Here is a 23,511-nt window from a genome sequence, read left to right as displayed (position 1 = left end):
ATTATATTGTAGCAGTGATATAACTGTGGTTAACTATGGCTACGTTATTCAACATGAAAAAAGCACTTCTTTTTGCACTTAATGGCAGGACCTTCAGCCAACTAACTTGGAGCACTTTGGCGCACTAATCAAGGCTTCCCCTTCTGTCTAAATTGTTGCTTGTGTTGTATGTTACTTAAGCATCTCCTAAATGAAACTGTAGAACTGTAGAACTGTAGTCGAAATAAATTCCCTGTTAAATGTCTATGTATGTATTTTTTTTTCTTTCAACAGAGGGCCAGGAAGTGAAGGTTGGAGAGTACAACGCAATTGCTGATATACTGGACCTCAACAATAACTCCATTAGATTTCAAGGTAAGAACATGTATGTGTTGGTATGCCTTTATTACTCTGTAGCTTTAAGCAACGACTGGGTGATGCAGAACACACCGAAGAAGCACCGGCATCCTAATGCTTCTGATGTGTTTTTATATACTGTATGGTAAAGGGCCACCACTTATCCCTGCAGCACACTCCTCTCTGACCCACTTGAACCTAAATTCTTTTCAGCGCAAACACAGAGACCACCTCCACCCTTCACAGGGAGTGGCCACGCTGCTTTACCACTTCCAACTGTCCTCTGTGATAAATTATTAACCATCCCATCTTTCACCCCTCACGTGTTCGCTAGTGTTGACATACTCCGTAATTTGTTGGATTCCCCTGGCTCTTCTCCTCTTCACCACCATCCGCTCTTCCTCCATCTTCTCTCTTTTGACCCCCCCCCCCATCAGAACAGTACCATCTAAGAGGCTTGTTTCCACATCCCTTACCACAGTAAGTGGAGACATGTAAGATGATGCCATTGCTATTGATTGGCACACCAGCAGGAGAAAAATAGAGCAAAAGATAAGAAAGTGCAGAGTCTGACCACAATAACTTGACTGCAGTGCATAGAGATACATGCACTCAACCAGGGGGAACTGTAGACCAGGAAATGGGTCTCAAATAACTGGATAGCTGCCGCACTGTCACTATTTCTGTCTTGTTGAAGAGAGAAAGATTTAAAAGAGGCTGGCTCGAGTTGTCAGAGTGAAGAAGGAAACCTCTCTGGAAAAATGGAACCTGTCCAAAAACCCAATCTCCTTCATGTACTCTGTAATTTCACATCACATAGAATACCATGAATTCAACATTCGATAAATGATACTCAGTTTGAGGTTCACTTATTTCTAAAGCTTCTCTTCACATGTTCTTCTTCTCTCAGGCGTGGAGCCCCCCAAAGATCGCACATTTGTGCGTCTGCAGCGGCGCCACATCAATGTGCCTCTCTACAGCATCCTGTCCACCATCACCATACTGGGCATGCTCATGGCAGGAGCCTTCCTCTTCTTCAACATCAAGAACCGCAATCACAGGTCAGTAATCAGCATTCATCCCTCAGAGCAGGAAGAAGAGGAGGGGATTAGAAAAAGACCATGTGTTGAAGGTGGACTGGATAAACATAAGGTGTGATGGGAAAGTAAATGAGGGGTTTGTGTTCAGGTACACAGAAGAGAAGGATGAATGAAAAAAATACCTTAGAAACCTTAAACCTTCTGCCAGTCCATAATTTCTACACATCTCCCTCTTCTCTTAAGTATCACAGAGAGACAAATGCTACTGATTTTATTTTATTCTATTTGAATGAACTGTATTTGTTTCTCCTTCCAGACTTATTAAGATGTCCAGTCCCTACATGAACAACTTGATCATCCTGGGAGGTCTGCTCTCCTATGCCTCCATCTTCCTGTTTGGTCTGGACGGAGGTTTTGTCTCTGACAAAGAGTTTGAGACTCTTTGCACTGTGAGTTCTTGTAAAACTTTCCAATGACACATATATTTAAATAAGAAGTTGTGATTAGTTGTCTGCTATGATCACATCTAATCACACAATAAAAGACCTGCTTACTGAAAACCTTCCCCAACAGGCAGAATTCAATAACTGATAAATTCAGTCCTTACAATACTAGCCATGGTCTTGTAGACAAGACTAATGAAGACCAGTCATTACAGAGACATACCAAAGCTTTGAGGAATAGAGACCCAATTGGAAAGAGAAAGTATTAGGACACGGCTTTCTCAAAATTACATCCAGAATTCAACTGCCCATCTAGTGTTTCCATAATCACATCACCCTCGCCTTAACCTACGCTAGCTTTACATTCCCTATCAAAGTCCTTCTGCTGACATTTGAAGCCCTTCATAACCTGGCCCCTCACTTTTTAAGTCCTGTTTCCACCAAGCACTTCAGTTACTCAGTGTGTTCCCACACATTTTGAGGCTGACTGACTAATACCAGGACAGAACCCAAAACGAAAGAAATGAGCCATTCCACTTTTTGGGACCCCTCCGTTAGGTTGCCAGACCCCAGAAGGTGGAGCTACAACACTGCAGTTTGTTGATTGGTTGGAAGAATCGTCATTCACTGTGCGACAGCGGCTGCTTTAATTCTCCTCGCTGCCTTCCGAAAACAAAGTTTGATTGTGGTCTATAACAAAGAGCCACATAGAAATCACAAAGAATATAAATTGCTGGATGTCCTTTGTCGCTGCTATTTGTTTACTGTGTCACATTTTTCTTTTTTAGTTGGATTTATTAGCAGAGTATAATGTGTCTCACTGCTATGGCATCACGCTATTACATAACTGACACGGCTATTAGCATCCAGCTTACACGCAGCTTACTAGGAAGGGACATGGTTGGCTGTGGATCGGGCTTTCCGATCCAACTCGTACCAAACTGTACTGATCCAAACCGGACTGCCTGCTAAAAACGGTGCTTTATTGACTTGTTCCACCCCCCAAAACACGCTTTGTCGTCTTTGCTCCTCTAGTGGAGCTCCTCCCCACCGCAAAGGACCAAGCACCGAGCCTGTGGTGACAAAGCTTTCACCATCACTGCCCCTTCCCTCTGGAGCTTCCTACCCAAACACATCTGTGACTGCAGCAACCTTACCACGTTTAAATCTCAGCTCAGAACACATCTTTTTCAAACTGCTTTCAACCGTTGATGCTCAAACCATTGTTAAGTGTTTTTAATGTGTCTTTTATATGCGTTGTGCAATCTGTAAAGTATCTTTGAGAAATTTGAAAAGCAATGCAAAATTAATGCATTATTGTTATTATTATTATTATTATTATGAAGGCTCAGTAAAGACTAGACAGTGCAAGCGGAGAATACTGCAGAAACACTTATCACGTGCAGCACTAGACTAACTCTGACGAAAGCTCATTTGGTTTTCTTGCAAGTATTGAGCTCTGTAAGTGTCTCCCCCCCAGGTAACATTACTCAATGTGCAGATGCTGGATTAATTAAAGAGTTTTGATTAAAGTGATAACCAGTTTCACATTGAAATGCTGCCCTTCCTGACACAGAAACAGACACGCAGCAGAGCAGTGTGTGTCAGGGCACGTCTAGGGCTGCCACCACCTGGCTGATACAAAGCTCGTCACTTCAGATGAGGTCTTACAGCAGAAGAGCACAGAGGTTGATGCATTCAACACCAATCAATATGTGCTGCTTTCCTGTAGAAAAGATGGTGTAATTGTTTTTTTTTTCAGGTCTTCTTTACCCGACCCATGCTTGGCTTTATTGTTTTTTAGATTCTGTTGAAAAAGGCATATAAAGAGGACTAGGTGCTATTCTGTGTGTGTGTGTGTACTGCAGAGAGAGCCCACACAGTGAACAGTAAAACACACACAGAATAAAAAAGCCTTTTGAGGCTATTTAAAGATTTTATCATCTATATTCCAATTCTAAGCTTCTAAAACACATCAGCGGTGTCCTTTGTGCCAAAGCAGTAAGAGGTCTTCTTTTTGTCTCCAATTATGATGAAACGCTCTCAGGAGTGTGACAGCTTCCAATGGTCTGGGACGTTCTCCCAGAAGTCCACACTTAAAGATCTAGAATAAATCTGACAGCCTTTATTTTTAGTTTCCTTCACAGTGCTATTTTGAATGAATTTCAAGAAAGAAATGCAAGAACCTGTCAGATCTGATGTGGTTTTAAGCCTTGATCACCATTTTAAAACCTGACATTGTTATCTGTGTTGCTGTTACTTTGATAGGTTCGGACATGGATTCTCATTGTTGGATACACGACGGCTTTCGGCGCCATGTTTGCCAAGACCTGGAGGGTGCACGCCATCTTCAAAAATGTGAAGATGAAGAAGAAGGTATGGGGAAAGAAATCACGCTTAATGATGAATACACAAGAGACACATGAGAGGAACTCGGAGTGATTCAAATGTAATTTCCACGTCTTCAGATTTTATAAAGACCAGGAGAGAAATTCCCATTTGGTATTACATTTGATTTATTCGAAATGTGACACACATGCTGGGAAAGATAAGTGCTCCTTTGTGCCATCCTCTCTATTCTTTGTGCTTGGTACGTGTGATCATTACTGGTAAAAATCTGTCCGTGAAACCCTTCTTTTCTTATCACACTGTGTACATCTGCCGGATATGATGACTACCAGACCATAAAAGCACAAAAAAAACCTCCATTGAAACGTGCAAACCTGACAGCCTTACCCTGGAAGCCTCACATGCCTCTTGAGAGCCAAACATTGGTGTGTGGGTGATTGTATTCTCACTCATGCTTTATAACAAACACAGTGAAAGACTGGCAGCCCCTGGCACCTGCTTTCAGAATGTCCTCTTTGGGAAAAAAAGAAAAAAATCAGAAATACAAATGGCTTTCAAACATCTGACACAATCTGTTTCACTGGCCCAGTTATATAAAGTGGTGCCGGGCACATTGAGTGTTGTAACTGCTTGGCCTTTCTGTATTTATAGATCTCCCTCTCCCCCTTCTCTTTGTCTCTTGCATATTGGAAGAAGTGTGGGTGGCCTGCCAGAGAGGGAGCAGGAAGAGAGGGATGGATCAAAGAGTTGGAGAGGGTGGAGGGCTGTAGTGGCAGAAGGGAGGGTGGGGTGGCAGAAGAAGGAAGGCAAAGCAGGGCAAAGAAAAGGGACAAGACAAACAGAGTGGCACAAACAGCAAAGAAAGTAGGTTGGACATTGCGAAAACAGCCCTGGAAAAAGAGAGCAGCGGGTAGAGAGAAAACCTAGATTACAGGTTAAAGATGGAGAGCTGCTCGAGTTTCCTCTGCAGCTCTGAGACACAAGATCATCACATATTTATGCAGCTGTTTCCGCATCCACTCGTTCTGATATATCAGGTCTCCAACCTCTGTTCTTTACAGCCTGTTTGAAAAACACACAAACACCCACTAAGACTGATTATGTGCAGGTACATTGTTCACAGCTTACTTGCTTCGAGGTGCCCTGAAATCCTTGTTAACCGCCTTCACAGGAGAAACGAGCACGAGTGTCAGCCATCTTTTACCTCAAACATATGGGCTGCTCCTGCATCCATCACACCCTCCTTGCGGCCTTCCCCCTATTTTTTCCTGGTGCTGGCAAGCGCAGATTGTAAATCAGGGATGTGTTCGATAAGGTTCCTCTCCACAGACTACGACCTGCACTCCTTCACTTCCTAAAGAGCTCCAAGACATGAACAGAGCATGTGTTGTTAGGGATAGGGCTGGGGGGGCTCTCTCAATCAATATCTGCCTCTAAATACACACAAGCAAACCACACAAACATAAATAAAAAGTACAAACAAACAAAATGAAAAAATGGCTTAGTTGCAGCTTTGGCCAGCCTCACCTACATCAGTGTTTCTTTAAGAACCATGTAATGACATATCGTTAAATTTACATGTGTGCAGACCACCACACACCACCACAAGCCATGAAGTTGAAATGAAAGTATCTTTAAGATCATTACACTTGACAGCACACAATGACGATTGTGTGCGCATATTAATGATGAACAGAAGCGTATTGCTGCTATGCCACAAATAAAGAGAAAAGATCTCATCAGTATTGTGTTATAATGTGATTACTTTATTGTTAAACTTGTACTGTTTATTTGATTTAATTCAACCTTAAGACAGGGGCCGATTCTGTTACCCTGTGGATGATATGTATGCGTAAGACAGATTTTGAAATGCATGGGGCTTTACAGAAGTAGTTATAAGTCCGACCCTCTGGAGGTAGTTTCATTAATCATCAACAAGCCAGAACATGGACGGCTAGCTGCACCCGTGCAGCGCTGCCAAAAACTAGTCTTGTGATAGCTGTCAGGTTTTTAATTTGTAGCACGGAAGTGGAGGCTCAAAATATGAATGGACAACAGCCCATAGCAACAATTGGACGCTTCTTGCAGGTTAACTCTGACTTTATCAACTGGCCCACAAGCAGCCACTAACACACAAAGGTTCCTACAAAGATATGATATCTCATATTTTTCAATTCATTTGATCTTCATTAAACCAGGAGAAAACCTCTTTGATATTGGAAATTTGTTTCCAAGAGTGTGCTGGCCAAGACGGAAGCCGTGAACAAAAATTGCTTTCTACTACATTGATGTCATAATTCAGTATCGTGAAAAAAGTGATAATGTGTAACATGTTAAAACGCGATGACTGTTTTTTTCTAGTGTCGCAGCTATGTGCTTCCGTAATACTGTGTGTACATGTAGATAAAAGATAACAAGCAACTGGTTACGTTTTCCACTTCTACATGGATCTTAATGATTAGGTTGCTACTAAAATTTTGCCACAGCTTTCAATGAATGAATTAACAGAAAATTATGTAAACGTTACCACTGGTTTATGTATACAACTCAGTGCAAGGGAACGGATTAGAACTCTGGTTGCGCTGTGTTATTTTTTTTCAGCACTGGGACCACATCTCACGGTGGGTGTATTAATAGAGACTAGAGAGACACATTAAGCTCTATATTTCTACTCATAGCTATTCCAAGGGCATGTACACACTCTGTGTTTTTCACACTCTGTGTTTTACTCAGTTAGATTCATCTGTAAACTCAGAGGCACATGAATCCATCTAACTTTTAGGAGTGCCAAAAATATTTGGTGAAGGAAAACAGGAGATCACACTTCAGGTAATTTAGAGCCATTACATAGTTTGTCTAACAGATTCATTTGGCAGGGAATCATGTCACAGTTGGAGAGATGGAAATGCAGAGCAGTTTCCCTGAAATACAGCACATTTTGCATAACCTTTTTACAAATACTACTTAGCATAATAATAGCCATAGCATGGTTTTACCAAACAGATTTTACCAGAACATATTCAAAGTCATAAAGATGTTTTAATGGTTGTCCACCTTGGCTGTAGTTGTTTTTAACTGGATTGGTGCCATTCTTTCTCTGCTTTGCTTGTACCTCCTCTGAACTGGCCAGGAACATCTTAGAATCCAACAAAGCTCTGTCGCTGTTTTTTCCTCACCTATATTTGTTCAATACTAACACCATCAAAAGACCCTACATCAAAAAAACAATCCCCTCATGCATCTCATCTTGAGCCCACCAGCGGATGGAGACCACTGTGCTGCATCTGGGCTATGTGATACTCCCCAAACAGAGCCCAGCCTGTGTTCCCTGACCTTTCCTTTGATGCTCCGTTCCAGCCAGTCAAACGCTATTAAAAATAAAGATCACAAACAGGCCATGGCTTTCATCCCTCTAAAGTTCACAGTACAAAAGAGGTGCTTTAGTGCTTCACAGTGCAGGCTCCTGTGTGGTGGATCTTTTGCACATTTTCTGCCACAAAGAGACAAGATCCTGGCCTGTTGGTTACCTGATTTTAACAGAGGTGACTATCCTTGGCAGCTCTAAGTCTTGGACCACTGAAATGCAGTCTGTTAAATATTTTGCCCCTGCTGGTGTTACAGCATCAAACTCAAGCCTTGACTCAGCCAGGGCTCAAACAATGATGACTCGAACTTAGACTTGCACACATGCATTAAGCTTCTTAAGCTGGACAATGAGTACTCACACTCACTGATTGACAGTTTTTATGTTTTTGTCATTTCTTTTTATATTCAAGGCCCATGTGATTACTCAGTTTGGCACATTTTACCTGCATCCTCCTCACCTTATTTCCATGATGACCCCTGTCGATGATTTGGTTAAAATCTCTGTTTGAGAAACAGACCATTGACATCTTGGAGACTACGTCCAGTTATGAAACAGTTAGGATTTTTGTCACGTGTAAGAAATTTAAGCACAGTTTTTTTTTTCCTGTCTTGGCTCAATCGGTTGAAGAAAAAACCCTGACAGAATCTTCATTGTACAAGTCCTGGCCCTCTTGTTCATTTAAAAGAGTTGGCCAACTGTGTGACCATACATCTCTACTTTTGGAAATCTTCAGTTTTCCTTTTGGGGGTTAATTGAAGCTGAATACATTGCTATCAGTACCTAATTAGATGGTTTGGATGACATCAGCAGGGCTCTTAGTCCTCCAGTGGGATAAGAATCACTTAATTAAATTGGTCAATAAGGAATAGGGTTTAAAATAGCTCAACAGACACGTACATGATCACATTAACAGGTGTGTGTCCTTGTGCTAACCAAAGCTATCTCATCTCCTTTCCCTCCAGATCATAAAGGACCAGAAGTTGTTGATCATCGTTGGTGGGATGCTGCTAATCGACCTGTGCATCCTCATCACCTGGCAGATCGTTGACCCGCTTAAGAGGACTGTGGAGGAGTACAGCTTGGAGGTAGGAGTGCTTTTAATGTTGTTTTTTACCACTTGTCTGCTCTTGGCATGAATTGTGTTTTTTTGTTCGTGATAATGTGACATGATGTACCTCAGCTGGGAGGTTCCCAGTGACAGATTCTTGCTGTGACATGCCTGTGTATCAGGAATTTAGGCGAACAAAATGTCAGCCTGGGGCTGTAATATGAGCATCTTTTGTTGTGCTAGTTATTTTTGGGTCAGGAAGTGAGCCATTGCTGCCTCCTGCGCTCACCCCACAACCGGACATTTGCCAGCTTGGATGTGAGACATTGGCGAGGCCTGCTGGAAAAGAGGCTCTTGGCATCAGTTTGTCTGCGCTGGAGAGATGGTGTGGTGGATAGGAAAGAACTCTGCTTTCCTGTAATTGGTTAGAGGAGCCTCAGATTGTCCAAGATTGGTTCATAATTAATGAAGCTGTGCACCAAATGGACAAAAATAAATACACACTCCTTTGGCATTACAGTCTGATGTGTCCTGATTTTTGCTTGACTTATTAGCACAAAACTGCCACCGGTTTTGAAAGCATGCAGACTCTGAAGAGGGAAGACAGCAGCATATTTATTTTCTTACAGGATTTACTTGCTTTGGCTGAAGTGGCAGATTGTTTTTTATTATTTTGAGGCAAAAAATATGCAGTATGGCCTGGTGCGTCTGTCTTTCTGTGCAGCTTTACACTAGTGTTTTCATCAGACAGCCGGTTAAATGCTTGAATCAGGGGGATATTGTGCTGCATGAACTAAATAGCTTTGAGTCAAGTGTTTTTTTCCCCTGTTTTGCTTTGGACGATATCAGCCCATGCTGTTAAATAGATGCTTCAGTGTTCCACTGGTTAAACACAAGAGGCTGCGGTGCTCATTTGTTCCTCAATCTAATAAGATGCAGCACAAAAAGATGGGCTCACATTAAGCTGTGAGCAGCTAATGCTGTGTAATAGAGAAATTGTTTGTAGAGCTAGATACTGTATGTACTGTATCTGCGCTGCAAGCTGGCCTGTCAAAAGTGGAATGCAGTTGTAGATCATTGTATCCAAAAGCATCAGTGTATGTCTTTCCACTGAATGTCAAACAAATAGAATTCTAAGGCCAATCTGATTCTACAGACAATGAATAGAAACATGTAAGTGTTTAACTGTTGATGTCATGTACAACTCCTTTTTTTTCCATTTGTCTTGTATGTGTGGAATTAAATGAAAGGATTGCACAACAGTAACATCTTTATAAAATCTATTTCACATTACTTGATGTTATTCCACTTATTAGCTGCAAATAACCCAGTGGTACCGGGAGATAGTGTTTACTTCACTCTGTTGCTGCTAACAACAAACAAGCAGAGGCAATTATTCGTCTGCAACTCAGATTGAATCATTTATCTTTGAAGACCACAGACCATGGTTACTGCTAAGTGGAGCTTTTTGTCCTAATGAGTTCTCTTTAAAGTCCCCTATATACCTCTGTATGTCAGCCACAAGACTATTCCTGGCTCCTGGGCCCTCCTAAACCTATGCAATTGGTTGGATCCTCGTTGACCCTTTGACTGAGCAGGGGTTATCAGGAGGTCTGTGCGTTAGAAAGCAGGTGTAATGGTAGACTTTTATTGCTGTTTCTTTGATGGTTTTGAAAAGGCTTTCATGATGCTTGCTTGCTGGTTGCCAAGGTGCTGTGGGGGCAATGGAAGGGAGGTTGACATCCTCTTGCACTTTGTTCTGACTTTTTCACATCTCCTATAAAATGAAATTCCTCTGAAATGATAAATAGTGGTTATCTAAGAGTGCTGGGTGCAGGTCAGGCTCTCCGGGTTTCTTTGACCCCCCACTGCCTCAGTCATTGATAAAAAGATCTCTGAGGAAGAAAAACCATAAACAAGCTGCATGATATCTTGCTAGAGTTATTTACATTCTTATGCTCCTTTTGGCATACTCTGAAGGTATACTTAGCACATTTGTACAACTCAAGACAAAGCTGTATTTCCTTTGTGATGATAGCCACTTATATATTTAAGCCTGCCTGACGGGTGTAGCAAAGCCTTGCTTAACATATTCATTTGTGAATGTTGTCAGTGTGTGCAGTTGGGTCCTCGTGGAGTATTCTCAGACTCTAAGCCCCCGGCCAGGGGAGTGTTAGTGTGCATATATTAACCACTCAGTCTCGGAGTCTGTGCTCCCCTCCTGGGGTCACAGATCTGCATGCCTGCGCTGAGGCAGGGGCTCCACATGTCTGCCCAGCCTGCCAGATTGCCAGCACCACCAGTGGTAGCCCTAGGGAGTTTGGCTGGGGGAGAGGCAGCCTGGAGCTTCTCTGCGCAGAGGGGCCTATAGGCTTGTCAGGTGGGACCAGAAACCAGAAGGCAACCTAGATACCCAGAAAGGGAATGAGAAGGAGTAGATAAGCATGGAGAAATCACAGTATGGTCTAAAACAGTGTTTTTGGTCAGGAATGAATTGAAGTATTTTACTGAGGATTAAATTAACATGAGGCACAAAGAGATGGAAAAAAAATAGGGACTTTTCAGACTGACTGCAGAACAGAACAGAACAAAACAGAAAAAAAACAGTCTACAGTGTTAGCATAGCAGTGGTCTTAATTCGAGCTGAAACGATTCCTCGAATGATTTGAGGTACTCGATTATGCCTCGAGGAATCGTTTAATTTTAAAAAAGATCAAGGAGTGGTATTTCAAATAGAGCTGAGGCCATATTAAGATAGTTTTCAGACCCCTCAAGCTACCTCTTATACAAAATAGCAACTAGCAACAAATCTAGCTTCTTTTCTGGAGTTTGGAGACTAATGGGTCAGTCTACGAAACGGGTGCCATTTGGGTCCACAACATTTGATGAGATGTACAAGACACAAATTGTGTCAAAGTGTGTTTACAAATTTTGGAGCTACCAAAGCATGTGCTCTTATTGACATGCTGTATCAGAAAATACTATTTCTCAAAGAGAAAAAATTTCATTTGAAAAATAACTGCTCTTTAACTAAACGAAAATTTATTTTATCCGATTACTCGATTAATCGATGGGATTTTCAGTAGAATACTCGAATACTAAAATATTTGATAGCTGCAGCCCTAGTCTTAATACGCATTATCCCTGCAGAAACAAAACCAGGGTCATGTGGACCAAGAACTGGAATGTGTCCCAGGGAACAGTGTCCTTGATGTATCATTTGCCAACTACAGCCCCGTTTCACCAAGCGGTTCAGTTTGGTCTGTTTTGGTATGGCATGCATTTTGTGGCGTTTCCATGGACTAAAGTGGAGCTAGAAACACTGCAGTCTGTTGATTGGTTGAAAATCATCACCTACTATCCGACAGTGGCTGCTGTATCGTCCTCACGGCACACAGCCTTCTCTGAAACAAAGCTTAATTCTGCCTCGTAACAAAGAGCCATATGCTTATCAAAAACAGATGGATTGCTGGATAGTCCCTCATAGTCCCTCTTTGTTTACAGTGTTGCGTTCTTATTCTTTGTTGGATTTATTAGCGGGGTACACTGTGTCCCGCTGCTATGGCGTCACGCTATTACGTAAGTGACACAGCTCTCAGCATGTGGCTTACACACCGCCTGCCACGAGGGGGCACAGTTGGCTGTGGAAACACAAACAGGATCATGCTTTACTGGTTCAACATCTACCAAATGGTACTGATCCAAACCGGACTGCTTGGTGGAAACGAGGCTAATGGATCCTGATGCACGCCAGATTTTCAACTCAATGTAGTGAATTCACAACAGTCAAACCAATAATGTAAAGGTTTTTAGCATAACCCGGGATTAGTCAACCAATTAATCAAGCAATCATCTAATCAGTCAATTGTTGTGTTTCCAGTACAGTTTCAGTGTGATGTCACTGATATCAGGAAGCCATGGTAGACAATCATTCTTACCACAGGGTGTTTTAGGTTATCCAGAAGTTGCATAGGGTCAGCATTTTCAACATCAAGACTTACATCTTCGGCCTTCATAATGTTTCTGAATAACCAAAAGTACCATATGTTGACATCACTGTTTTATACAGACAGTGGTAATTGGGAATAAACTTTGTTTAAAGGAAAGGCTCCAAATTAGTCAGCTCTCGGAGTGAAATGTCATTACCTCAACAATCAAAACTGTGGCCCCTCTAGACAAAAGTCTGTTTTCACTTCAGACTCCCCCCCAGAGGTGGAGAATGAGACCATGTTGCTTGGGCTCCAAAGGCCTCAGGAGCAAAGAAATCCATCTCTGACCAGCTGACTATCAGTAATTGGCCCAAGGAAGAGGACCATTAGTTGCTGAGTTTTCTGCGAGCCGTGGGTCATCCCTCCCCTGTGACTTCACCCTGTCTGTTGTCCTTTTTTTTTTCCTTTTTTTGCTTTGCATCTTCCTTTCTCCTGCGCTCTATCTTTTATTTTAGGAATTTCCCCTTCTCCTGCCTCCTCCCTCTTTGCATCCACTTGCATCCCCCCTGTGGTGGTAAGGGAGTTCTGCTGACCTTGGGTTTACAGAGCTGTATCCACCTGCTGTACCCAGGAGTATGCTGTACAACAGCTTGTTGTTATTGAACTGTCACAGTGTGTGGTAGTCCAAGGCATTCATTGTTTGAACTACCGCACTGGAGGGATTCCGTATTGACTCAGAAGCAACAAGGTCACTCACACATTGCCTACAGGGGCGGTGCTGTGATTGCTTTTTGAGTTCAAAAAAGGATAAAAGCACTCAGGAATATTCATCAGGAGAAACACCTTGTCATGTCCTAAAGTGGGCACTTTTTTATTCCTACATTTCTTTGTAGTAACAGATATTGCTTGTTTGTGTTGTGTGGGTTGAAAACTGTCTATAGTTGAGATTTTTGGGTAAAATTATCAAGCTCCTGCTGTTCATGAGCAAGACGTTCCGAGTCATCACTCTGCCTCACCCACTGCTCTGAATCCAGCAAGCTAAGCCTAATGAGGCACCATTAGCAAAACTAGGGCATCCCCTTTTGCATCCTTTATTAACATTAGCATGGAGATGAAACTGTGAAGAGGCTGACAATGGATCTCTGTGGAATGCTTCACACAACATGACTGATTTAATACCCTCAGAAATAAAAGTAAAGGGCCAGGGATCATGGAGCCCATTAATTCTTTTAGTCTTTAAAAGTAGAGTCTGCTGGATTTTCCATATAAAATAAAATGTCAACTTTAACAGGAATAATCCTGATCAATCGTCTCCTTTGTGCCTCTATACATATGTCAGTGTCTGTTGATGCTTTGGTTGAATTTGGGTGTTTATGGGTGGAGAGTAAGTGTGGTTACATCAGTCAATCACAGCGCACCCAGTGGGCAAGTGACTGTGTGTGTTGATTAGCAAGTGTAGGAAGCTATCCTAAGTGGCTATGATAGTGGATGTAGCACAGAGAACGAAAAACACACCAAACAGAAAGAGCTGTTTTACTGAACAAGGGTGAAGCTTGACTTGACCTTCACTTGCTTTCCGGCACTTGGAGAGAAGCATGGGACGAAGATCTACTCGAGTTGGCTTTCTGCTCACCAGGTACACGTCAAATACCAGTGATGCTGCTGGTGGTTGCCAGGCTAGTGAGTGAGTAAATGTGTGTGTTTACTAACAAGTAACAGAAACTCCTGCAGATCCTACCATAAAGACAAAGGGTGAGTGACCCTGAAGGAGTTTTATTTTAATTTCTTTACTCAGATGGTATGCTGGTTTTAGAACATGGTATTGTCCTCAACCTCTTTAAAAGTTGTCTGACCTCTGTTCTATTCTTTGTTATGTACCATACAGAAAAGTCAAAACCTTGTGTGCTGGAGTCAATAGAAAGGTTGATCAGATTAAAAGCAGCTTGGTCATGATTGTAATTATAGCTCCACTTCCTCATTGATTTTTTGAATCCTACAGACAGATGATATTCTACATATTACTGCCTTTTTCCCGCACAGAAAGCTTAAAAAGAGCAGGAATATCAGGCTGATCCAGGAACGTCCTGGGAAATGTGGATGAAGACGTGGGCTCCAGTGGGCAATTAGGTCCATTTTAGTGGGTTGTTAATAATTGAGCGTTTGTTAATGGCGTGGATGTTTCGGTAGCCGAGCAGTCTGCTGGTTGGCATCAGATTAAGCTTTGCAGTTCTGACATATGTTGGTGTCATTGCACCTGTGTGTTGCAGCATGAGACTGTGATAAACGTGTTGATTCTGCTCCTAGTGTCAGTTGCACCATGTATATGTGTGTGTTCACGAGGATGACCTTGTGCATGTGTGTGTGTGTATGTATCAGGCTGTATACATTCACAGGGAATGTATGTGCCCACTCGTGCGTGGATGCATTTCTGTATGCCTGGGTGTTTACACACACATCATCGTTCTCCTTTGTTGTCCTTTGCATTGTCTCCTGCATAATGAAGGACAAACTGTCGAGAAAGCGTGATTAGCATTCTGGTGGATCCTGCCGCAGACCCCCTCTACTCTCGTCTGTCCTCTTGTCTCCTCTTCCTTCCCCTCCCCTCTTCTGTCGTATTTTTCCCAGCTTGGAAGCTACTGCAAGCATCGACAGGCAGGCGGACAGGCTGCGAAAAAAAAAAAAATATATTGCAGTGTGGCATCACCATGGCAACGGCCACGGTTTCTGACATCCATAACACTGAAAGCGGCACTGTTGATCTGTTAGACAGAAATAGCAGGTTAGGGCACCTGCTTTCGCATGGTGACACATGCAGAGAAGATTTTAAACATCCGTGATGGAACACATGCACCGGGCTGAAAGGTGTTTTCACACACAGTCAGACTCATGTGGTTCACCTGCACACTCTTGTAGAGATTTTCCTGTGATCTGCCTCCGATGTACACACTTGTACACAGTAAGTAAGGCAAGGAGGAAAAGAAGGGGGTTCATCCCTGTGCTCTGAAAACTGCAATTGTCTATTCTCATTGTTATATCCACAGTGGTGATCTAATTTCGTACTCTGTGGCAGCACTTTATTTGGAGACATTCTGCTTAATGAGAGGACGACAAAATGATAGCTTTGATGGCTCATTTTTGTATGAGGCTGCTAGTTTTGACTTGTTGCATTAACATAAATCTTATGTGGTCATGCTTAGAATATATTGTAGAATTGTGGGGTATTCTTACCAGCAGTTGTAAAAAATAGGAAAGTCATTACAGACGATGTGTTTTAGGCAACACACAAGAAGGCAAGTCCTGAATTATTGTGATATCTTTGTCTTAAAATGTCTAAAGTATACAAAGTAGGGATGTCACAGTATTATAATTTTACTTCATGATTGTTGTGACCAAAGAAAATCTTGATAATGCAATAATGGTGACATTTCTTTTCTTTTACACTATAAGGAGACAGAAGTGCATTGTCTGTATCTATTGGAAGTGAATGGAACAGTGGCGATTGCTCTAAGACTGCAAGAGAAGCTTAGCTTCTCCTAAAATGTGCCCAAAAAAGTGGTGATATGTACTGCTGTGTGTACATTTCATTGACAAAATATGCACTAGAATTCCTTCATCTTTTGTTCAGAATCAGCTACCTGTCACCGGGAACTGGCTCCACCTCCTTCTCATTCATCCCCGTCTCACCGATTTAACACAGTCAGACGCTGAGCGCCTTCTGACTTCAGCAGGGAAGCGTTGAGTGGGTTGTTCCACTGTGGAAACTGGACGGTCATTGGATAAACGCTGGGCTTTGTCCCACCCATCGTACGCTCAGCGTCTCTGGGGGTCTATGAGGCAGTGGGCTGGCCTGGACGCTCGGCTTCTGCATGATGATTGGATGATCTGTCTGAGGCCGAATCCCTTATTGATTGACAGTGGAATGAGCCAGTCAGCGATCTTGAGCATCTTCTGAGTTGTACATTCAGTTGTTCTGGACTGATCCGGAGGCTTTTTCAATCCCCAGTGAGTTTACCTTTCTTAAAAACAACGAGCGTTGTGTTTAAAGATTCTCTCTCTTTTCGCCAATAAGCAGCTACAGCTTCAACTGTGGAGCTTCTCCCCCTGTCACTCACACTTACAGCCTGTCGTAGTCTCACATAGCAGCTCCAGCTGCGAGCAAGCTAGCATGGAGGGTAGAATTTATATTTAAATAAGTGAACAAATTTATGATGTAGGCCAGAAAAAAATAAGCTTCCCCTCCTTGACTGACCAGCAGCCGCCAATGGAATGGAAGTATGTTTTAGTTGCCAGCCTCAGGTGTTCTTGTATTATACATTTCCCAGAAAAGTGTCAAGATGAACACTATGATGTTATTTAAGCCTCATACCCAGCATAAACACAAATATATGAACATAAGTACAACGATTAGAGGAAGAAAGCAAATCACATATACAAGCTCTCTTCCTTAAGCTAAGATTTGAGACTTCTTTCAACAATCTTTTCTGTCCTTCTTCTCCTCACCCTCGCTGGTGACTTTATCTGAAATCTTAACACACCCCCTGCTCCCCCAGGTATGATGCTTTCCCAGGTTCAGTCCCCTCTCTTTCATTCATTGTGTTTCTCTCCTCGCTATTTCAATTTGCTCAGTCTAGAAGCTTTTCTCCACTCTCAGCCTTTGTCATTCATCTGTTTCACTCCTGTTGTCCCTCTGTTCGATGTTTCTCCATCACAATCATGTCGCCGGCCTCTTTTCTATTTGCAGACCCCTTCTTGTTTGAAAGTTTCTGCTCCCATCTTGTTATATTTCTCTCCTGCTTCTCCTTATTTGGCCTGCCCGCACTCCTGGGAATGTGCTGAAAAAGCAAAGAAGATGAGGGGAAAAAAACAAGCTTGTGATGGCAAAACAGGTGCAGCAGATACAGACTGACCTGAAACTTTACATCTCTATTTGCTCCACTTTTTGTCCTCTCTCTTTCTTTGTTTTTTTATCCAGGTGTTTCTGCTCCCTCGTTTTCATTTTCCTCGCTCAGTTTCTGGGTTCAAAGAGTGGGACATGTACCCAGCAATGTCCTCGGTTTCTTACAGGATCCGGTGTTGGGAGGGTTTGTTAGGGAAAGAGGCAAGTGTAGCCAGAGGGAGTGATGACATGTGCCAGCTAAGTTTCTCCAGCCAGACAGATGATGAGTGTGGATGACAGGGAGTTTCCAGCTTATCTTGTGGTACAAAGTAAGCCAAACAATGTGAATGTACAGATTTTTGAGATAATATCAAAGAGCTGTGCCGGTTAATCTATATGTTTCTGTGGTTTTATTAAAACTGGTTCTTGTCTACCTCGTTTTGCATGATGTGACTACAGGCTGTTCTTGTTTGCTGATTTCCTTAATGACAACAATATTATCTGGAGAAAATCCACATCACTTCACCGAGGTCCTTTTTTTTTCATTTTCCATGCTGTGTTAATTTACCTCATTTTTGTTGATTGCAAATATCTTGTCTAGCGCTGATTGCTGGTTATTGTTGAAAGATGGCAGACTAACTCAGTGAAAACCAAACCTTTCTTCTAACACAAATGCAGTCATCTTGAACCTTGACCCTTGATATCGGTAATCCTTCAACATTGACCCACCTCTGGAGTCAGTTAAATCTATAGAAGCAGGTAGATATGCTTGGAAATTCCAGCATTTGCTGGGTTGCAATGAACGTTATCACAAACAGCTTAGCCCGTGTTTTAGCCTTTAGCTTGTGCTCTATCACTCTCCTGTTGAGCTTTCTTCTGCTGTTCTGTCCTTTTACTTGTTCAACAGTTTAGCTCTTGTGTCCACCATCGCAACAAAATTAATCACAGCGGAGAAAAAACTCTTCCCACTACAAAGCCTAGTCCGCCCTCATGGTGTTGTCTTTGGGACTTAAATGAACTGTAAATCAATTCAGCCCTGTCCAACCCAACTGAGAAGCTGAGACATAGCATAGCCTATTTTAACACTGATAATCTCATTTTAAGTTGTGAATTATGATCAGGCATATATTTAGTGGTGATTTTTCCTAAAAAAATCATTTAGAAAGTCCTCACAGCCCCTTTAGAGACCATGATTATTTCTTTGAAAAAAGAAAAAAAAAACCTGAGAAAAGCACAGCTGTGTCTAAAAGCTGCACTCCAACACTCTGTTATAGAAGTGTATTATTTTCTATGTGGCTTTGGAAATTTTACCTGAAATGGCCATTTTTACACTTCATGCCTTAGCCTTATGAATATTTATGCATTATCATTGTGTTTTGAATTATTTAGTGATGGATTAATGCCTTTACAGCTTGGCTTTGTGATTATTACATTTCATTTCCCCGCCCTTTAAGCATATGGAGCTGGAGTATTACTCCACAGCAGGACTAGATTTGGAAATTCTCTTCTTAATGAGGGGATGGTGAGCTAATGGCCATGACAAAAAAATTTTATGGTCAAAATTTGTTTTCCTGCAGTTTGTTTAAACATCTGATAAAAAAGAGAAATATGTTATTAGCACAGTTAGAGGAAATGGGGAAGTCAGCTTCTAACAAATAAAGACCTAGAATAGAAATGGGAAAAAATAGAAGAAAATCCATACAACACAATACAATACATTATGTCCCTGGCAAGACTACGATCACATTCTCCATGCTGTGATAATTCAGAAAGGAACACTTCACTTTGAACTGTTTTACTCTGTTGGCTGCAAAGAGTGAACATGAAGCACAGTGGCGTGTCAGTGTGCACATAGGAGACAGATTATTGACAGTGTTGTTTATCTATTAAAAATAAATATGTATACTCTCATTAGATTGTGACCTCTGTTCCACTGACACTTTGAATTGATTAGCAAAAAGAGGTAAAAAGAATCTTGGAGAAACACTGATATCGTTGGTATGCCTTGGAAAGAGTCAACAATTATGTAAATAACATGCAATGTGGGGCTCTGAAAATGCAAACCATCCTTTGATCCTTGAGCATGCTGCAGTGATACACCCACACACACCGCAACACACACACACACACACCTGCACTCACTATTGTTGCACCCCTCCTCCTGCTCTCCCACACAGGATCTCCTCTGCAGTCAACTGTTGACTGTGTGAATGTTATCTGAAGGACACGCTCCTGTTTCACTATCACCCTGCCCTGTGAAAGCAGGCGCAGAGGATAGCCCCCCCTTTTTTCTACATTCCATTTAATCCACTTAGCTCTCCATTCTCAACATTACGTTCAGAAGAAGATTAAACATAAATGTATTCTATGGAAAAAATAAAACTGAAATCAAATTCACCCCAGCCTTTTGCATTTAATCTCAGATTTGGGTGGATAAAGCCCTGGCTGAATTAAATAACGCAGATTTATCCAGGAGTAATTTCATTGGTGATGACAGAGACGAAGATGTGACACGACAAGAACCAAGAATCATTAAGTATTTATTCTGTCGACCCAAGAACAATGTCCTCTGCAGCACTGACAGAGCTAAGATGGCGCTAATATGGACCTTGGCTCCTTTGTTAGCATAGAGGAAAGCGCTGGGTGAGATCAATGCCTTTTCAAAGTAAACTGGGTCATTAAGGGATAACCACCTCCCACCTAGGCCTTTTCTTATCGACCACCTCTGGAGGAAAGAAGAAGGGAGAGAGAAAAGAGGGAGAGAACAACGCTCACATATTTTTTGATGATTTATAAGGCTGTATGATCATCTGAGAGCTTTTTGCTTGGAAATAGAAAATTATGCATTTTAAGAGCCGTGTCAAGGTATTTTTTCTGTGCGGAACTTTGTAAGACTGCATAAGACTGGATTATTATTATGTTTTTACCCTACTTATAGGTGCATTAGTTGCATTTTGGTTTATAATTCCTTTCCTGCATGGTTCCATTCCACTTTTTCATGGGGACAGTGCAGCATGATGCCTGCTGATATCACGCTGACCTGCTTTTTTCAAGTCCTCCAAGCTATTCTCCATAAATGTGTCACAGGTTTCACCCAGGGAATCACCACTTCTGTTTACAGCCCTGCCACCTCTTCATTACGTGTAGGGGCCAGCACAACGAGTCACGACTTAACTCCGCCTGGACTTCACCAAAAAAAGTCGACCCACATAAAAAAGTGCGACATTAACTGCTGAGTAAAAAAGAAGCTGAGTTTTCATAGGTATCTCCGCTGACGCTTATAAAAAACCCCTCCAAAACTGTCAAGCGAATCATGGCAGCATCAGTATCAGCTGAATTATATGACAACTTTATTACATCGTGATAGGACAGAATTCAATACCAGATGGCGAGAGAATGAGGAGACTTCCAAGGAGGGGAAGTAATTTTCTTAGCAGCAGATAAAGCAGCTAACATAATCTTTCTTTGTTCTTTTGAAATGCCAAACTCTGACAAATCATCTACAGTAAGAGAAAGACAAACATGATTGTGGGCACCGATACAGACAACAGATGAGACATTTTAGGAGATACTTCCAGGCATGTACTACTGGCAGGTTTTCTCACATTTTGTGCAGAAAAATAGGAGCAGTGTGGGATTACAAAAGGAGTCGTTCAGATACAACTTCTGTTGTTTTATAATAGTTTTTAAAAAAATGAGCTGCGAAGACGCACAAAGCCACATTCATTGACTTTTTAACGACTTGCTATCATGCAGACACTTGGAAAGAAATAGGTCACAGGTGGACTTTTTGCAGTCACTTCTTTGTTATAATTCTTATTATTTCCAGTTTACTTTGGTTTGTGTTTTGTTCTACATGTCCTTACATTGAGCATGTGGATATCTCAGGTCACAGCGCCTCTCTCTCTGCAGCTGACTCATTACCTCCACCGTTCCCCAGATGAATTCTCTGGGATATTCCTGTTAGTACAGTAGAAAGAAATAAAATAATTCAAAAACTCTACTTTCATACATTTTGAAAAGTGAAGGAACAACTGTTGAGGCATGAAAGCTTGAAAAGATTTTTTTCTCATACATTTTTTAAATTAAATTTTTTTTTTTAAAAATCCCTTAAAAATAAAACTATAAAATGTTAAAGATGCTGCAAACTTCAAACAAAAGGATCTCTAATTTATATGTAAAAGTTAGAAACAAGTCACTTAAATTATATATTTAAAAAAAACAAAAGATACATTCTTAAAGGTAGGGTCTGCATTAATTTTTGTTGCTTGCTTTAAGCACAACATTCCGTGGCAGCACACACCCACTGTGACTACATGAACACATTCACTTGCCCATAAACCACCTGTATCATGGGAGACACTCGAGAGCGATGCAGCTGATGTAGCATGTTAGCACTAGCTAGTTACGAGTATTTACCACATACCTGGTTAGCAGAAAGCCAACTTGGTTTTCCTCCTGTCTTGTTCTCCAAGTTCCTAAAAGTGAGTAAAAGCTGAGTCAAGCTTCACCTCCCATTTAGTAAAAGTTATCAGTTTGTCAGTTTAGTTTCACTTGGGTTGTGGGTTGAGGCAGACAGAGACACTGACACACGTTTACACAGAGTTGGCTTGAAAGCAAAAGTGTGTGGTTCAGCTGCCAAATTGATGTGGGACAGAAACGTACCCCATCACCATAAAACCTGGGCCTTTCTTTAGTCCTATACGCTTACCCTTGTCCATTCTTGTATTTAACTGGAAAATCAATGTTAGTCCCAAACAGAAGACCTTCATGAAAGCAGGATGTCTGTAATCTCTCCTCATTTGCTGTGGCCAGCATGACAGGCCCAGAAAGATGTCTGACGTACTTTCGAAGTACATTTTTCCACAACACATTCAGATCCATAGACTGTATAGGGTTAATCCTGATCTAAAATGTCTCCACACAAATACTGTACATGTTCCTTTAAACCCCCGATGTGGTGTGTTGAGGTCTTTTTTCTCCAGTAAATTGATCTGTACTTTTTCACTGGAAGCCGATATCTTAACAGCTTAATCTGTTTGAGATATTGATTGACCTTATGTTTTATTGGTATAGAGGGGTGTTGCTGCTTGCCTGTGCATTCAGGGGTGTAAGAGTGTTCTTCTCCTTATAAAAGTGCTTATTTTGTATTATTTATTATCCACGTCTGTATACACACTGAAGCATCTGTGTTGTTTTGGGTAGGATTTGTTCTCTCGCTATTCCCGTACTTTTATCTTCTTCCTCTTTTTCCTGATCTTTAACAAAATAAGAATGTAATACAGAAATCATGATCATATGTAGTTATTTGGAGGAGGTCAGCATTTAAAGACGCTTTTATATTGTTTGACCCAAATTTCTACCCAAGGCGTTCAGCTCTTTGTCTGTTTCTGTGCTAAACTTAGATTAAGTTGCACTTGGCTTGCAATCAGTGATTCCACCTCAACAACGGTTTAACAGTCTACCGTGTTTAATGTTGTTTAAAAACTTTGAAAGCATTTCCATGTTTTGTTTCATCTAGTTAACAACTCTGCCTCCAACATTTCTGGAGAGAAAGATGAGGTGTATCTGCATATCTAGCCAAGTCAGCAGAGGATCCAGTTTACAGATGATTTCATCATTTCTGCCCTGCGTTGGTAATGCTCTTGTATTTGTCTTTGTGCGGGACAGTGGTATGTGTGTGTTATCAGTGAATCATACAGGAAAGCACTCTGAGGACTGCTTCAGAGGTGTTCTGTTTGTTGACACTCTTGCTGGTAAATTGGACATGTTGCTGTGCATGGCTGGGCTTGCACAAGTGAGCCTGTCGAAAATGGAAAATTGTGTCGCAATATTTCAGTTTCTCTCCATTTCTTTTCACCATGTGATTCCTCCCCCTCTTTCTCACTATTTTCACCTTCACTTCTCTCTGTATATCTTTCAATCTCTCTAACAAAATAAAACCAAACACTGCGAATTACCCCAGACCTCCACCATCACCTGCACCTCTCTTTTGGCTCCCCTCTCACTTTTTTTCCCAGCTCCTCTACCTTCTGCTCCCCGAGACTGCAGTTGCTAGGCAACAGCTGATTGAGCATGAGGGGTATGCAATTGACCAATTATAAGTCTTCATGAAAAGTGGTG

The 23,511-nt window shown here is 41.7% G+C and overlaps 1 protein-coding gene across 1 annotated transcript in view; it reads left to right on the top strand.

The window, feature by feature from the left end:
* The window catches only part of gabbr2 (gamma-aminobutyric acid (GABA) B receptor, 2), a 246,884-nt gene that overhangs the window by 163,868 nt on the left and 59,505 nt on the right, over window positions 1-23,511 (top strand). Inside the window, exons 9-13 of the mRNA XM_074686458.1 lie at window positions 274-354; window positions 1,247-1,397; window positions 1,693-1,825; window positions 4,088-4,195; window positions 8,498-8,620. Coding sequence (XP_074542559.1) covers window positions 274-354; window positions 1,247-1,397; window positions 1,693-1,825; window positions 4,088-4,195; window positions 8,498-8,620 — 596 coding nt within the window. The remainder of the gene's footprint in view (window positions 1-273; window positions 355-1,246; window positions 1,398-1,692; window positions 1,826-4,087; window positions 4,196-8,497; window positions 8,621-23,511) is intronic.

The sequence above is a fragment of the Halichoeres trimaculatus genome, unplaced genomic scaffold (genome assembly GCF_033239565.1).
Source record: "Halichoeres trimaculatus isolate MK-OKI-2021-1 unplaced genomic scaffold, fHalTri1.1 fHalTri1_scaffold_14, whole genome shotgun sequence".
Classification (NCBI taxonomy): domain Eukaryota; kingdom Metazoa; phylum Chordata; class Actinopteri; order Labriformes; family Labridae; genus Halichoeres; species Halichoeres trimaculatus.
Note: the sequence above shows the minus strand (reverse complement) of the source record. Positions and strands in the feature narration are given on the sequence as shown.